The 17,139-nt window shown below is 33.5% G+C and overlaps 1 protein-coding gene across 3 annotated transcripts in view; it reads right to left on the reverse strand.

Moving 5' to 3' along the window:
- LUZP2 (leucine zipper protein 2) overlaps positions 1-17,139 on the reverse strand; it is a 578,438-nt gene that overhangs the window by 18,542 nt on the left and 542,757 nt on the right. For all 3 annotated transcript variants that reach the window (XM_005578372.5, XM_045371619.3, XM_005578370.5), the window contains one exon: positions 11,841-11,933. In XM_005578372.5, the coding sequence (XP_005578429.2) occupies positions 11,841-11,933 (93 nt within the window). The remainder of the gene's footprint in view (positions 1-11,840; positions 11,934-17,139) is intronic.

Here is a 17,139-nt window from a genome sequence, read left to right on the forward strand (position 1 = left end):
TGTATAACAGAAATAAAACAAGATATTGGTCAAATAAAAATATGCTGATTAAATAATGATAAAATATTTTGTGGTCATGAAGACAATGTTTTTAGAATGTTTATTAATATAAAAATGCTTAATCTGGTATCATATAATGTGAAATTATATAGAAAATATTACACTAATACAAAGCAAGAAATGTATATAAGACTGACAAAAATAAAATACATTAAACTCAGTATTGTCAAATGTCATAGCACAATGATTAAGTTGGAGAGGGAAAGGCACACAACTTTATTGGTGTGCTTTGACGTTTTTGTTGGTTTTCTTTTCTTTTCTTTTCTTTTCTTTCTTTCTTTCTTTCTTTCTTTATTCCTTTCTTTTTTTTTTTTTTTTTTTTTTTTTCAAGGTCTTGCTCTGTCACACAGGCTGGAGTGCACTGGTGTGATGATAGCTCACTCTAGCCTCAACCTCCCCGGCTCCAGTGATCCTCCCACCTCAGCCCTTCAGGTATCTGGGAGTTCTGGCAAATGCCACCACATGCAGATAATTTTTTTTTTTTTTTTTTTTTGTATTATAGAGGCAATGCTTCGACATGTTTCCAAGGCTGGTCTCAAACTCCTGTACTCAAGTGATCTGCCTACCTAGGCCTCCCAGAGTGCTGGAATTACAGTTATGAGCCACCATGCTTGGCCCTGGAGGTTGGTTTCAAAATAACACATAAAGCCTACCTATCTGTTTGGCCATTCTTGTAACTGTCTATGTCTGTCTTTATCATTTCTATATCCACTATTACTACCTCTCCCTCTTTCCCTTCCTCCTCCTCTCCCTTCTTCCCCCTCCTCTCCCTTCTTCCCCATCCCTTTTTCCCTTCCTTTCTCCTGTCTCCCTCCTTTTTCTTCTCCCATCCCTCTGTTTTTCTTTTTTTTTTTGTTTTTCCTTTCTTCTTTTTCCCTTTTCTTGAGGGGCATGACTGATATGTCACTTTCCAATGATATATTACCATCTATAATAATAACTGCATATCTGTGTACAGCTGGCATATGGGGTAATATACAGGTTCATAAAAATATAACATTTAAATTTGAAAAGAGCCTAAAAACTTAAGGTCTTCATTCCATATCCATTTCAAACTCAAATTCTTTTTCTTGAACTAAAGCAAAAGTTCAGATATCATTTCTCTTTATGCATGTATAATTAAAGAATATAATTTTACTTGGGAAAGAATGGATAGAGATGTAATAAGTTGTAGTGAATTATGGATTAATTATTCAAAAGAATCATTTTCTGTCTAAAAAAAGAAAAAAATATCAAATATTAGTCCGGAGAATTATTTAAAACAATACAAAGAGTAGTATAAGTCTTCAACATACCTTCATCATCTCAATTAAGTAAAATTCAACCTAATTAGTAAAGTACCTAAGATCTGGAAATTCAAGTAATAAAATATGAAAATTAATCAGGAAAGCACGCACAAATTCAACTGCTTCAATATGCAGTTCACCCATTCAATTATACAGGAGACCTAGGGAGAAACACAGCTGGGTCTGTAAATTATAAAGTGGGATAAGCCACAAATACATCTATTAAAATGATTAAACACTGCCTCTCAGATACACATCTTCACCAACACCTCTAGAATAACCTGTTTGTTTCTGTGATTTCCGGCAATAAACCGCCAACGGACACAATATTATCATATAACCACAAAAGCAATCATTGTAACAACAAAAGTATGTAGTTGAGACAAACTTTGCTAATTACATAATCTCTGTGTGTGAAAACGAACACACAATCACAACGTAGTGCAAGAGACTCTAATCCTGTGATGTCTCTAGTCACAGTAAGGCAGCAAGAATAAGCTTTGGAGTCATGGACAAATGAACTTGAGTCCAAACTCTATTTCCTACTATTTGTGATAATGTGGGTAAGTTCATGAACATTGGTATCTTATTGGAAAATAAAATTAGATACCAATAACAATGAAATAGAAAAAGTCAAATTTTGACATTGCAGAAAATAAATCAACAAAAAATAGATTACTATATTTCAGCAATATTTCAGATAAAAAGTTTAATTTGCAGAACAGACAAAACATCCAATGGCAAAATAAATCATCCTGAGATAGAGTGAGGGAGAAATAGAAAAAAGAAGAGGAAGAAACAAGAAGAGGAATGGGAAAAAGAGGAGGATGAGGATAAGATAGAAGATAAAAGATTAATGGTAAATCCACTAATATGTTAGTTATTTGGCTTTTTAGTCTATATCATTTTTCTTTTTATTTATACTGTTGAAAACTTCATCACAGAACAGCATTTGCCTATGGCAAAGTGAGAAATACCAATTTAATCTCATTTTACCTCATTTGTTAGATGATGATAATGATAGTTACCTTCAAAATGTTTATATCACAGTGAAATGAGATAATAAAGGTAATCACAGCAATGTGAATAAAGAGATAGTCCATATTAGGTTAAAATTTGCTACTATCTGAATACTTATGTCCCCCCAAAATTTATATGTTGAGATCCTAACTCACAAGGTGACGGGATAAGGCATTGGAGCCCTGGGGAGGTGATTAGGTCATGAGGGTAGAGCCTCATGAATGGTACTAGCGCCCTTACAAAAGAGGCTTCAGAGACATCATCTCACCTCTTCTGCCACGTGAAATTACAGTGAGAAGATGGCTTTCCCTAAGCAAGTGGGCCTTACCGAACACCAAATCTGTCAGTGCCTTGAATGAAAATTTCCTAGCCTCTAGAACTGCGAGAAATAAATTTTCTATTGTTTATAAACCACCCAGTCTATGGTATTTTGTTATAGCAACTCTAATGAATGAAGACAAATTATTTTTACCTTCATTTATTGTATGAACTTGGGAAAGTTATTTCAACTTACTGAGGTTCTGATTTTTTATCTGTAAGCTAGACAAAATAATACCCACCTCAATCAGATGCTAGAAGAGTTGATTACATTTTTAAAAAAACATGCCAAGGTTCCTAATGGAATATCTTGCATATATTAGGTGCTCAATTTAGGTTCTATCTTTCATCTCCCTTTTTCAGTTTTCCCTTCCTTCAATCAAAATTTCTCTATATTGGCAGTAAGTTTGATTCCTATCTTAGAAGGAACTGATATTCACTTAAGTTTACACTTCTGTGGTCAACATATTAATTCTGATCATTACAAAATCTTGATATTGCCAAAGAATTTATTGCTGGAGTTTTTCCCCCCAGTTCTCTGTTTCTCTTCCTCTCCTCCATTTGTGTTTATGATTTAACAGGGTAAGAAAATCGTGTCAGTAACCAAGCATTCATCCTGCCTTGAGTAACTTTTACCTTGAAGGATGACTTTTATTCTTTTTTTCCCCACTGAAAGCAGAAACATCAGCTCAGTCAGCCCATCTAAATTAACTATGGCATTCAAATGCTTCAGAAGGTTTTCATTATGATACATGTATGTGTTTGCCTTCAGTGCAGATATCCCATTTGGGAATTATTTATGGAAATAAAGTAGTATATTTAGAATGACTTTTTCAAAAGGTCATGATGACTGAATTTACAATCACTGAAATGATTACAAAAAGATAATGTTCTCTTTTGCTTTATTTTATTTTTTATTTTTATTTTTAATTATACTCTATTCCTGCCCTCAGAAATAAGGAATAAAACTTTAAGAATTAAAGTAGATGGAATATGTTTTCAGAAATTCATTGTCAAATTTTCATTTACTTTGTATCGCTGACGTTGCCAATTGCTATGACTTTGTTATAGTTATTAAACACTTCTTTTTACTTCACTAAAGAGATTAGTCATATCTCTTATGCTCTTACTCTAAAAGATTAAAATAACTCAGAATAATTAATGCAAATATACAACTGGTAAACTTGAAATTATACCAACAAAAACTATTTTTGACAAATAAAAAATCCAGTTCATTCTCCATATTTAAATAAGAGACGGGACAAGCTATAGGCTAAAAGTAAGCAAAATTTTTATAATATTACAAAAGAGAAAAAAAGTAAAATTGAGTACCATGCTACTCAATATTAGAGACACCAATGTGTTTTGGCTGAATTTTTCTGTGATGCCAATTTATGTAGGAAATTGATTTTTTACATTCATTACAGAAAAATATTTTAGTGCTGGTTTAATATTTATAAGTTAATATTAAACGGAAAAGCAAGAAGTCAAAAGATTGAGAATGTAACATTAAATCAAGACAATGACTCCACATTCAGTTGATGGAGCCAATGGTAGGAGTGGTCGACTGGAAGCGAGGCAAGTTCTGACATCAATGTCCCCCAAGCAGGTGCCTCTGGGCAAGTCACACTCCCTCTCTGAACCTTAATTTACAATACAAATATTATTATAGCCTTTGCCCTCAAATTACTTATTATCTAATTCAAAATGAGAACCTTATACAAATAATCAAAATACAAGGTGTACTGTGATAATGGACAAAATACATTCATCCAGCAAGGATGACTGAAACCCAGAGAAGGAAGTCCTTATGTGTCTCATAGGTAAATGGGAGGGGTAAAATAATTATTTATCAGATTATGCTTTGTGTTTTCACGTTATTGTTTGGCCAGTGATTTTTATAATAAATATTAACATGGTTACTGGGTTATTTTCATTTACCATATTAATAGATTAACCATTTTTCTTAAGCTTTCCATACTATTTATGGAAATATACCAAATTAGGTTAACATGTTTGGATGCTTAAAGTGTTATAGAAAAGTAAACATGGAGATTTATATGAATAAATTATAACATTTTTCCAAAGACCACTGGAAGCTATCTATCATTCCTATACTATTTGGAGGGATTCCTACTGCTTCTTGAAAAAAATAGCACAGTAGGACAATAAAAAATGCTTTTAAAGAAGCCAACCTCTTCAGATGGTCTGATGGAATGTAGCCCAGAATAACAATGGTGTGTGGTCTCTAAGTCCAATTACAGCAGGGCATGACTTGCCTAGAAAATTATGTTAACCAAGCATTGGATCCACCAACAACTCATCCAGACCATCAAATGCTGCAAAATGCATGTTGGATATAATAGCGAACTAGATTTCTTATATCTCAGCCAAAATTGTTTTAACATGAAAAAGCTGGCATAATTTTCTACTTGCAGCTCTAGAATTTATTTTCTGCACATTTTCTCCTCTCATTTCCCTAGGCAATATTTTTCTGTTGAATAGACTCCCTTTGGTAAGGGACTTGCAAGCAGATGTAACGGCAGGAAATTGAGCTAGTGCTCCCAGTGCTAAACATAAGCCATCCTTGTTTTTCATTTCCTCAGCACAGTAAGAAAAATTAAATGTTTGCTACTTATAGAAGTCAGAAATATTGAAAAACACATTTACATTGAGTATTAACTCTTAATTACTAAAGGAAAATTAAAATACAATGTTCAATGTCTTTAATTCTTGATATGCTATTAAACAATATGAGGCACATTTGCAAGCTGCAGGAAAATGGGATGGAGTAGATACATCCTTTTCTTTCTCAATGTGACTCCAATATTATAATTTAAATAAAGCAGCTTTTAGAGTAACTTGTACATACCCCAAACTGATAGTCAAATACGCTGCTAAGAATTTAGTGATCCATTTCAAGTTTCTTAAGTCTTCTTTAAAAAGGAACAAGGAATCTGAGGGCCATTTCCTAAGTGACCCTGCCTGGTTTACATAGGGCATAGGCAGGAAGTGGAACAAAGCAACAAAGATATCTAAAAATAAGCATGTTTTATCATTTCAAGTTTGATTCTTTGGCCACAGAATATTTTGAGACTTTGAGTATTAAAACTTCAGAGCTACTTCTTAAAAGGAACTAATAAGGATATCTATGATGTGGTTGAACATGACATATTTAATATCTATACATTTATATAATAATCATAATAAACCTGTAATAAATGAATAACAAAATTTCTCAAATTACAATATCATAATCTCAGCTGACTGCAACCTCTGCCTCCCAGGTTCAAGCGACTGCCCTGCCTCAGCCTCCCGAGTAGCTGGGATTACAGGCGCCTGCCACCACGGCCAGCTAATTTTTTGTATTTTTACAAAAATACAAAAAGAGACGGGGTTTCACCATATTAGCCAGGATGGTCTCTATCCTGACCTTGTGATCCGCTCACCTTGGCTTCCCAAAGCACCGGAATTACAGGCATAAGCCATGGTGCCTGGCAATTTCTCAAAGTGTTTAACATTAAAAAATATTGACAGAAGAAAATCTATGTGGGATTATTACAATAATACACATTCCTGGGCTCTTTCCCTGACCAATGGATTAATAATACATGGGAATGGATCTTGAGCATAAGCAGTTTTACCAGTTGACTTGGTGATTCTTAGTATGCTAAAATTTGAAAAATCTTCATCTACCTAATATTGATAAAGGGATCTGAATACAAAGTCCCTTCCCAGAGCAACAATGTTAGGAAACAGCAAAGTCAGTATCCACATCTAGATTTTATGTAGTTCCCATGCCTTATCTTCTATGTTATTCAGTCTCAGGTATGACCAACAGGAATCAAAATGCATAATCTTTCTTATCTATTTACTGAGAGACTGCATGGGGTCCTATCAGCTGTCAGGGAAGTGAGGTTGCTGATAATTATAGAATCCTGAAATTGAAAGAGATGCTAACATGATCAGTCTATTCTTCCACACTAATGCCTCAATTCCTGACTATATTCCAGAATGGCTGTTTTTCATTATTCTATCACGTATGATGGTACTTCTGCCAACTGCTAATTCTAGTTTCAGATACTTTTCATAAAGAGTTCATTTTTATATTTGACTAAAATGTTATTCTTCCTATAGCTGTTCCTACTAACTGCATCTGGTTCTGCTGTGTACAGTAGCACTGAATAAGGCTACTCATTACAAATACATTGCAAATACAATTACAGTATTTAAGCTTGCTTTGGTCATATTTTAAGTTTTTTCATTTGATAAATTAATTAAAGTACATAATTCAAAATATTTATTGAGGTTTTGTGTGAGAGGTATAGCTTTGCATAAGGGAATGGAAAGTAGTAATTATTGAGAGCTTGCTATGCTAGTCATATGCTAATTGTTAAGCTGTGCTATCTCACTGGATCCTTTGGACAAGCTATATTAAGCAACAGATATTCATCTCTCTTTTTCAGAGGAGAAAAAGCAGTCTTAAAAGGGTTAAATATTCATGAATCCACTGCTGGAAACTGGTTGAAACATAAATTAACACAAACCTTCAATTCTAATTTTTTTCTTCCGCCTTCTACCTCAAGCATTAGAAAACATTTTCCATTCATCATTATTGAACCTCAAAGTGTTACTTCTAAAATGGGACAGAATTTATCAGTGTAGACTGATAAGCAAAATTTGATAAGAGATATGTCTCCTTTATTCTGGATGTAGCATCATAACTGCTTAAAATCAACACTGCAACTACCTATAGGTGATGTGCAAGTCTCATCACAGTTTTACTCAGAGCTCACAGTCACTTAAAACTCCTCATTCTGATGGATCAATATACACAAATTACTTGCATTTATATATACTAGCAGTTAATCTGGAAATGCAATTAAAATACTACATTTGCAATAGTATGAGAAAGAGAAAAGTACTTCAGAAAAATAAAGACAAAAGAAATGCAAGACTTGCACCCTGAAAAACTATCAAACATTGCCGAAAGAAATTTTAAAAGATTAGAGTAGGCCAGGCGCAGTGGCTTATGCCTGTAATTCCAGCACTTTGGGAGGCCAAGGCGGGTGGATCACAAGGTCAAGAGATCGAGACCATCCTGGCCAACATGGTGAAATGTTGTGGTCAGTTATTTTTGGACAAAGATGTTAGAGAAGTTCAATTTAAAAAAAAGGTATTCCTTAAAAACATGTTATAAAGACGGGGACAACTGAATTACAACATGCAAATAATAAATGCAAAACCTTACCTAACACCATCACCATCCACACACACACACACACACACAAATTGAAGTAGAATATTGATCTAAATGTAAGAAATAAAAGCAAACACATTATATAAGAAACCAAGAGAAAACAACAACAAAAAAAAACCTGTGTGCTTAAATAGGTAAATAATTCTTTAGATATATCAAAAACATGAAGAATAAAATGACAAATTGAAATTTATTGAAATTAAAAGCTTCTGTGTTTCAGAAGACACGAATTAGGACTTCAGGTACTGCTCTGACACATAAAGGTCTTGGAAGTCTCCACTTGCACCTTCACAACAAGCAAAAGGCTGAACAGTCTGATAATAACTTTTCTTAGATGTATCAAAGAGTTAATGTTGCAGAAAAACTACTACCCCCAAAACTGGGGAGACAGTGAATACAGAAAACACAGACAAGCTACCTGAGTGAAAGCTGCTGGAGCCAGTAGTTGATGGGAACATTGCTGTAATACCTTTAATAAATTTCTGGAGGCCATGTATGGACTACCATGAAATATAAAAACTCCTAGAGGCTTAGTTTAAGGTAGGGTGAACCCTCACTACTGAGAATTTTACCTTTCGGAGAACCATGAGGTTTTAACAGTGAAGATGCGAGAATAGAGAAGCACCACTTGTGTTTGTTCAAAGGGGGAAAGAATGTACCCATTTTTCAGTATAAGCATAAACTTATAATCAAATCCAGCAATTCTACATCTAGGTGTCTACTCAACAGAGATTAAAACATATACAAAGTGGTTTATGCAAATGTTCATAGCATCATTTTTTCATAATAGCTACAAATTTTAAAAAGCCAAAATACATCAACTGGTGAATGGATAAAGAACTGTGGTACACCATACAATAAAATGTTTTTCAGCAATAAAAAGGTACAAACAAATACAAAAAGAAACTGTGTTTGTGGTTGCCTGAGGCTTAGTAGGGACAGGGACTCATTGTTTAAAAAAAAAAAAAAAAAAAAAAGGCATGTGGGATCATATTAGGGAGATGAAAATGTTCTGAAACTGGATTACAGTCCTGGACTCAGCAAATGTGATGAATGATTGAAAAATGCACTTATATGGGTGAATTTTTATGGTATGTAAGTTATATCTCAATAAAGCTATTTTTAAAATTATATTTTTCAAAAACAGTTAGCTTCATTGTGCCTTTTACCCATTCTAATTATTAACAGAGTACCCATCTCTTCTGTTCAGAAGTAAACAGAAAAATATTAACCAAAAATATCACCTACTCCAGTTTTCTTTCTTGATAATGATGATGCAATTATTTCAGTCAATAAAACATATATTTGGGGCTCATGTTACCTATATCTTCATTTGATCACAGAATCCTGTGGCTCTCTCTTTGAAGTAGACTTTTCATTGCTTGCTCCCAGTTGTTCCCTTGATTGTCTAAATTCAGGTTCCTATTTAATCTCACTTTAATTATTTTTAAAATTTGCTAATTCAGTGGGTTTTGGATTTCTGAATTCATTACAACTGAAAATCGAATTAAAACAAGAAATAGGAATAAAGCTAGTATCAATTAATTGTTAAGTAAGGACATTAAAAACAAAGTAAAACTACATTATATCCTACTTTTTGTCTTTGTATAAAACTAAATAGCATTCATTCAATATCTGATTAAAGGAAAGTCACATAAAGGCATAGACTAAGATTCTAAACACACCCCAAAATAAAATATAAAGGTAGGAATATGATAAATAATTTTATTTTGTGATTTTGAAAAATGAAATTAAGTTCTGCTTTCTTATTCAGTTTGAACATTCAATAAAGCAACCCAAATTGGAGCTTAAGTCTCTAGGTTGGTAGAGTCAGTATTTTTATATTGCTACATTAAATGGAAGCAATACATTTCACGATATTTAATGCAAATCAGAATATTATGACTAAATTTAGACAAGGTAAAAAATAAAGTCTCTCTAGTTTTATTTATTTAAAATGTCCAGATTAATTGCTCAGAATCTGACTTTCTAAAAGCTCCCCAGATGGTTCTTATGAATGGGTAAATCTATTATTAGTGAAAAATAACCTATATCTTTGAATCATCTGGAGGAATGACACAACTAATGTCTAGACCTTACCCACTGAGGTGCTGAGGTAATTTTTCTGCAATGGGTCGTGGGCATTAGTATTTTGTAAGTACTCTTCACTTGATACTATTCTGGAGACAGAGCTAAGAAGTACTGGTCTAGAACTTGAAAACTGATGCTCATGCATGTCCCACTAATTCCTATTACTCACACCTGGTTTATGTCACTCATTGTATTACTTTCATCATTATTATCTATAATTGAATCTGCAGGCTCTGAATACTGAACACTCTATGTACTAAAAGGTGTAGCTTCTTAGGAGTAGAGACTCCAATAACACAAGTCTAGAGGACAGAAGTCAGGTTAGTGAAAGAACATTTATGTTTGTGTTGGTGGAGGCAGCTTTTCGAAGAGCTCCAGATCCAGACTGAGACCAGAACAAGACAGTAGCTGCTTCTGGAACTTACTGAGGACAGAAGAATTATCACTGACAAAGGAGAACAACAAAAGTAGAAGAGAGAAACAAATAATGTATGAATAAAACAATTTATGAATTGAAGCAGGCTTCAATAAGAAAAGTAGACCAGAATGTTGCTTTGGGGAATCCTAGCAAACCACACATAAATTTTCCATTTTGCCTCCAGTGAGAACATGTTTTTATGGAGTTTCAGGAATATATATCAAGAAATAAAAATACCATCCTTAAAATTAACATCATGGTCTTATCACTCGATTGAATATAAGCATTTGAAAACCTGAACTAGCTCCCTAGTCCAAATCAATCTCAGCTTGGGAATCCAAGGCCCCTCACTCTCTAGTCTTCAGTGATTGTAGGCACATATCCCACCATTTTGGGTACTATGTTTTTTTAGCCATACTGCTGTGATATTTTCCTACCTCTGCAAATTTGCTCACTGTCAAAGACCTATCCATGCTTCAAACTACAGTAAAAATCTTCCTTCCTGCCCAAAGCCTTTTTGACTCTCTCCTCCTTTGGAAGTAAAATTCAAGCATTTTGTTTATACTTCTTATTAACTTTATTTTCTAAATTGTACGGTTTGGATACATGTTTAAATAAACAAAGAACTGAAGGTAAAACTGTTGAGTAATTCATTTTTCTTAATCCACTTTGGCAGCCAGAGATCACTTGTTTAACTTACTTTTCTGTTCCTCCTTATCATTATCATATATTTTTAGCTGGAGCCTGATTTCTTTCAAGCATAAATAGTTTCATCAGACACTTTTCAAGTTGGATTGAAGCCTAATTTTGAATCTGTTCAACACAATTGCTGTCATTTGCTGGTTCTCAAATCTAAATATAATAGATCCATTAGCTTAATTTTGCCAAAGTTCAAAACAAATAAAATTCCATCGCACTTTTAATGAGTGAAAAGACTCATTGAACAAATTCCATATTTCCTATCATTTGAAGGAAATGAATCTCCCTTCCTCTACCATGATGTCTCTGTATGCTGAGTGTATTTGCTTTACATGGAGAAATACATCCTATAAGGTTTTTTTGTTGGTTTTTGTTTTTTACATTTTAACAGCTTTCTATCATGTAACTGTGGGAATGACCACCTTGCTTAGCCTGTGGTCATCCTCTTACCTCTCTAACAACTCATATTCATAGTTGTCCTAAGAATCTGGTTGCAATGCTTACTGGAACACCTACTTGATTCAGACCAAAAGAACATTTACCTTCTTATATTTAAAAGTACAATCCTTAGATAGTAGATATTACATGTAAGTAGTAAGTTTCATGGTAGCATGGATTAGAATTCTTAAAATGCTTATGCTTTGTTCTCATGTCTAATACTGTAAAAACCATCTTAAGTTTTTCTTACATCTTGAGAGTCACAGGCAGTGGTAGGCGGATTTCCTTCCTTTGTTGACTCAACTTGAGAGCTCTCATTGTTTCCAGAAGCACTTTGTTGAGGCTTAGAAGAGACGAAAGGAGATAGAAAGAAAGAGATCATTAAATACAAGAGAAATAGTCTGAACAAATAGATCCAAATCATTATTGTAACACATGATATAATATTGTAGTAACATTGCAATCAAAATAAAACAATAAAATGGAAATTTGTATATATCAGAGACCATAAAATATACCTTGAAAAATTCTCAACTTTGAAATTAAATAAATTATATTTAATTTTGCATTAGTGATGTCCATTGGGATTATTTTCTTACTGAAAATATTTATTTCTTCCATGGTAAGATTTTATTTTAAGGATTCTAGTCCCTCACAAAGTATATATCCTGTCCTTTCTTTTTATTTTAACCCCCGGATACGTAGAAATAATACATGAGAATGAAAATAACCTGTTTTTCTCGATAGGAAGAAAATGACTCGTAACACTTCATAATTTACATAGTGGATTATATTAACTCAAATTCTTTACTAACTAATCAAACTCTATATTTATGGAAACTCTAAATATTATTGTGGAATTCATCTCTCTAGAAACACAATTGAAAAGAGAAGAAGAAAAGAAAATTAAAGAAAAGAAAAGAAAAAGCTGTTTCCTACTTCTGGTCAGAGAAGGGTATGCCCTAATTGCTGTATATAAGTACCACTATAGGTAGGTTTACGATTATCCATTCAAACGTGCATGTGTTTCTTGGGAAGAGCTGATTTGAATATTAGCATTACACTCAGCTCCTCAATCCATGAGGGTACTGTTTTAGGGCACAAAAAATAAACTAGTAAATGCTAATTTGCCTGAGTCTGAGACTTTGATCACAATACATCACAGGAGAGGAAGAAATTGGGTTTCCAACCATTAGGAGTGAAGGAAAACTAAGACACAGTCGGGAGAGAGTACTCAAATTTCACCCAGGTTTTTTTTACCTGTACTACTTTCTACACAGCACTCTCCTGGTTTTTCACAGGCAAGTACATTCTTTAGCAGGAGAACATTTTTACAAAAACAGTATCTTTATAAAATTAAAATCCAAGAATAGTTAACAAAGCTGATAGAATATTAAATGTAAAAAAGAACATGAATAAAGCAAATAGAATATTAGAAAAACAGTAGAAAATAAAGTAACTAAGTTCACTAAAATTGATCCTATATAAAGTCACCCAAATGCTGGGCTCTGGGCATAACAATAAATAAATAAATAAAAAGTAAATACATTCTTCTTTATTTATACCTAAAGAAGTTTAACTTCATTGGGTGAAATCCAGAAGGCATTTAGTGTTTTCCACCTCCCATACTCCCTTTTTCTTTCCTATCTTTCCTTTGTTTAGGAATCCTACGTCTGACCTCCCCTCTAACTTCTCTAGGATTAAAAAAAAAATTAAACAGGAAAACAAAAGTTCTTCTTTCTAATCCTATTAAATTTATTCAATAAGCTTTGGAGGTGCCCTTTAAATCAAGCCAATGAACAAGCCAGTGTTCTGTGTCAGATGCCTTTAGTAAATACAAAGATGACAAAAGTAGCATATGGGTCTTCATAGAATTCACCTAATCTGATTGTTAGTCACATAACTCTAATATAAAACTTATTAAACACAGGGAGGCAGAACAGACTTGTATATATTTTAAAAGAATGATGGTCAATTCCATTTGGGGTCATAAGAAAAGTTCTAGTGAAGAGGGTTATTTTTAAAGTGGGTTGCTGAATAACTACGGCAAGAATGACGGAGGACATCCAGGTGAAGGAAAACATTTAAGGAAACAAACAGAACGAGACTCAGTTGTTTATTTGTTGTTCTATAGGGCAGAAGGGGCAATAAGCATGATTAAAAATACTAAAAAGTAGAGAGGAGATCCCAAAATTGAGCTACAAAATTTATACTTAATTTAGCAGCCAAAGGAGGGCTCGGTGCATTGCCTCAGGCCTGTATTTCCAGCACATTGGGAGACAGAGGCAGGAGGATCTCTTGAGGTCAGGAGTGCAAGACTAGCCTGGAGAACACCATGACTCTCCTGTCTCTACATTTTTTTTTTTTAATGTGGTAGTTTACACCTATAATCCTAGTTAATGAGGAGGCTGAGGCTGGAAGATGGCTTGAGTCCGGAAATTCTAGGCTACAGTGAGCTGTAATTGTGTCACTGCATTCTTGCTTGGCATAGACTCCAACTTAAAAAAAAAACACACACACACACACACACAAAGTGGGGGTGGGGGGGTCCCTTGGATATTTCGAATCAGAGGTATGATGTGGCTAGAGCCCCTGTCAGAATGATATGGCAACAGTACATAGGCAAAATGAAACAGAAGAACATGAGAGTGGGGAAACTAATACAGAAGCAATTAAAATGACCAGGTATATGGCAACAACAGCTGAACCGAGATGTCAATCCTGGTGATAGAAGAGATTGGATAGTAATCATATGTTCTGAACAAGGGTTAGAACATATGCCATTTGAAGAATTCTATGTAATACAGAATTCTGAAATATAGAAACTGAAGAAAATGTATGTCTTTAGCAAGAAGGGCGATTTTATATTCCTAATCAAGAGTTTAAAGCACTTGCAACTCCTAAATAGGTAAGTGTTATTGGATATCAGTGTTAAAAACAATACTATCCTTAACAAGAGTCAAAACAGCTATTTATTCTAGCTAAGATATACTGAACATCCACCACCTGTCTTCCCATAACCACCAACTTGCAGATGCTTTGAGGAAACAGGTTAAAAAGAGCAAGAGTAATAAATAATAATACTGGAAGTCTCCCCTGGCAGTCACAGCCAGAACCACAGCTGCAAAATCATGAAGAATGGATTGAATCACACTAACAGGCAGGGGACATTTTCAATGTATTTTGTTTCTAAACAATCAGATGACAGAAGAAATAGTCCCATAATTTCCTTGTAAATTTCCTTTCACATATAGTGGCATTAAAGGAAATTAAAAAATAAAACACATCCATTATTCTAGCAAATCTACTTTTATTCCTGTAACCCTCCCAGAGTTGTTAATATCCACATGCATGAATATCTTACACAGTCACAATTGGGTCCATGCCATTTTTATTCTGCTGTGACATATAACATGAAATGATGGTATATATGATTTGTAGCTATACTTTACAGGTCTAAAAAATTATAAGGTTTTTTTTAAAAATGTGTATTATAGTTGAAGATTTTTGAAATTTTCTGTTTGGAGTTTTATAGATAATATTTTGGTGAACATTAACGTTCCTGGTACCAGCCTGCATAACTCCTATCATTCTAATCACTGATCCAAACATCAGGCTATCCTAGGCTTCGGGCTCCTTAAAGGAAGATATCATGTGTTATTCATTGTTGCATCTTGGGAGTTAGTACCTATTTTTTATTCATAATTTTTTGTTTTTTTCTTTTTCCTTTTCACCATTTATTTACGATTTCTTTTAGGATTAAGAGAAGGTAAAAATTAGGGTCCGTAGTGAAGCAAGGGTAGTGGGCATGTTTATTGTGAGAGAAATCTTTCTAAAAGGTAGCAATTTAAATTGTGTTTCCCAATATGAATAAACAAACATTTATTATGCATCTGCTGTACAACAGTATTATGTTTAGAATGGAATCAAATATTTGAAACAGCTCTGTATCTCAAAGAGCTCCCATTTGCTCCTCAGTAGCTGCTCATCTTTCCTTCTATTTTCCTTATAATCCTTGACTCATTTTTTTTTTTTTTTGGAGGATTACTTTTCTCTCATGGTATGGCACATACCAAGCATTGTTTCGTGCATCTGATTTCCTGACCAATTCAAGATATGGGCACATACATAATCCAAGTTAGGTCATTAGAAGCCTTGAAACTTAGCTGACCAGATTCAAGGCGGGCTACCAATGGTTAGATATGTTAATTTCAGCAGGGTGTCTTCTACAGGTTGTTTCTACAATAAAACCATTTTTGTGATTCATGTGTCCCAATCTAATGAAGCAAAGTTTATTTCTGCCTGTGCCCAGGCTTGTTTCTCCCATCTTCTTGCTAATACCATGAGTTATGATAGTCAACCAAGAAATCCCCTTTATTAAATTGGTAAAGATCAGTATTTTTTGTATATAACCACAGAGGCCTGGATGATACAGGGAATCAAATCACTAAAGTGAAACTGACAACACAAGTTCTGAGACAGTGTTTCACCATAAAAACTTCCAGAAGGAAAACCTAAACCAGTTAGGAAAGCTCAAAAGAGTAATAACAGGCTCAACAATGATGGAAATTTTATTTTAGCATAGGTATTCAACAAATTCTTAAAAATAAAACTATGTAGCAGATGGATTCTTTTCATGCTCATTTAATTATGTTTTCTCATGCAAATATTGTGCATTTATTAAAATGTGCCCAGATTCTGAAGGTAAGGCTGAGGCAAATAATATATTGAAAATAAATTAATTATCATCTATCTATAATTTATTCTTGTGGGTCTTTGATATTTTAGATGGAAGACAAAAGGGGCTTCATTCACTATTAAGTTCATAAAGAGCAAGCAGAAAAGAATGACAATGTAACTTTCCTATTCCATAAATTAATGAAAGGCTGCCCTTGTGTTCATCTATCAGAAAACTGGATTGTCTGGTTTACTACTTTTTTTATAAATACTAATGTTATCTCACTTAATTTTGCTTTAAATCATGTACATACATTAATTACTTTTAACAATAGGAAGAAAATACACATTTCTTCACCAGTGTGAGCACCAAAGCATAAAAGTTAATTTTTCTCATTCAAAAACCTAATATTTAATTAATTAACTGCTTGTTTTCAAAAATGATAAATACCATCCTTCATACATGCCTTTGCCATCAGTGAGATGGCTCCTTGTGGAAAGAAGCTTTATTGAAACTTTATTAACACCAGAATGAGAACTGAATTTAGGGAAAGATGATGTATTTTGGAGTCAAAGGAATGTGGATTTCAATTCTGGATCAGTATTTAAATAAAATATGCCTCAGACTATCTATATCTATCGACTCTATATATAGATATATAGATATGTAGATATCTATCTACAGAGAAAATATATATAGTACATATACAGCCTCAGACTATATATACAGTGTTTATATGTATAGTCTCTCTATATATCTGATATATAAATCAACAGATTATATGTTAACAGTCTATATGTATATATGTAGAGTCTATATATCTGATCTATAGATTGTTAATCTATATATCATATAGATAATACATATAGAT

The sequence above is a fragment of the Macaca fascicularis genome, chromosome 14, assembly GCF_037993035.2.
Source record: "Macaca fascicularis isolate 582-1 chromosome 14, T2T-MFA8v1.1".
Taxonomy (NCBI): Eukaryota; Metazoa; Chordata; class Mammalia; order Primates; family Cercopithecidae; genus Macaca; species Macaca fascicularis.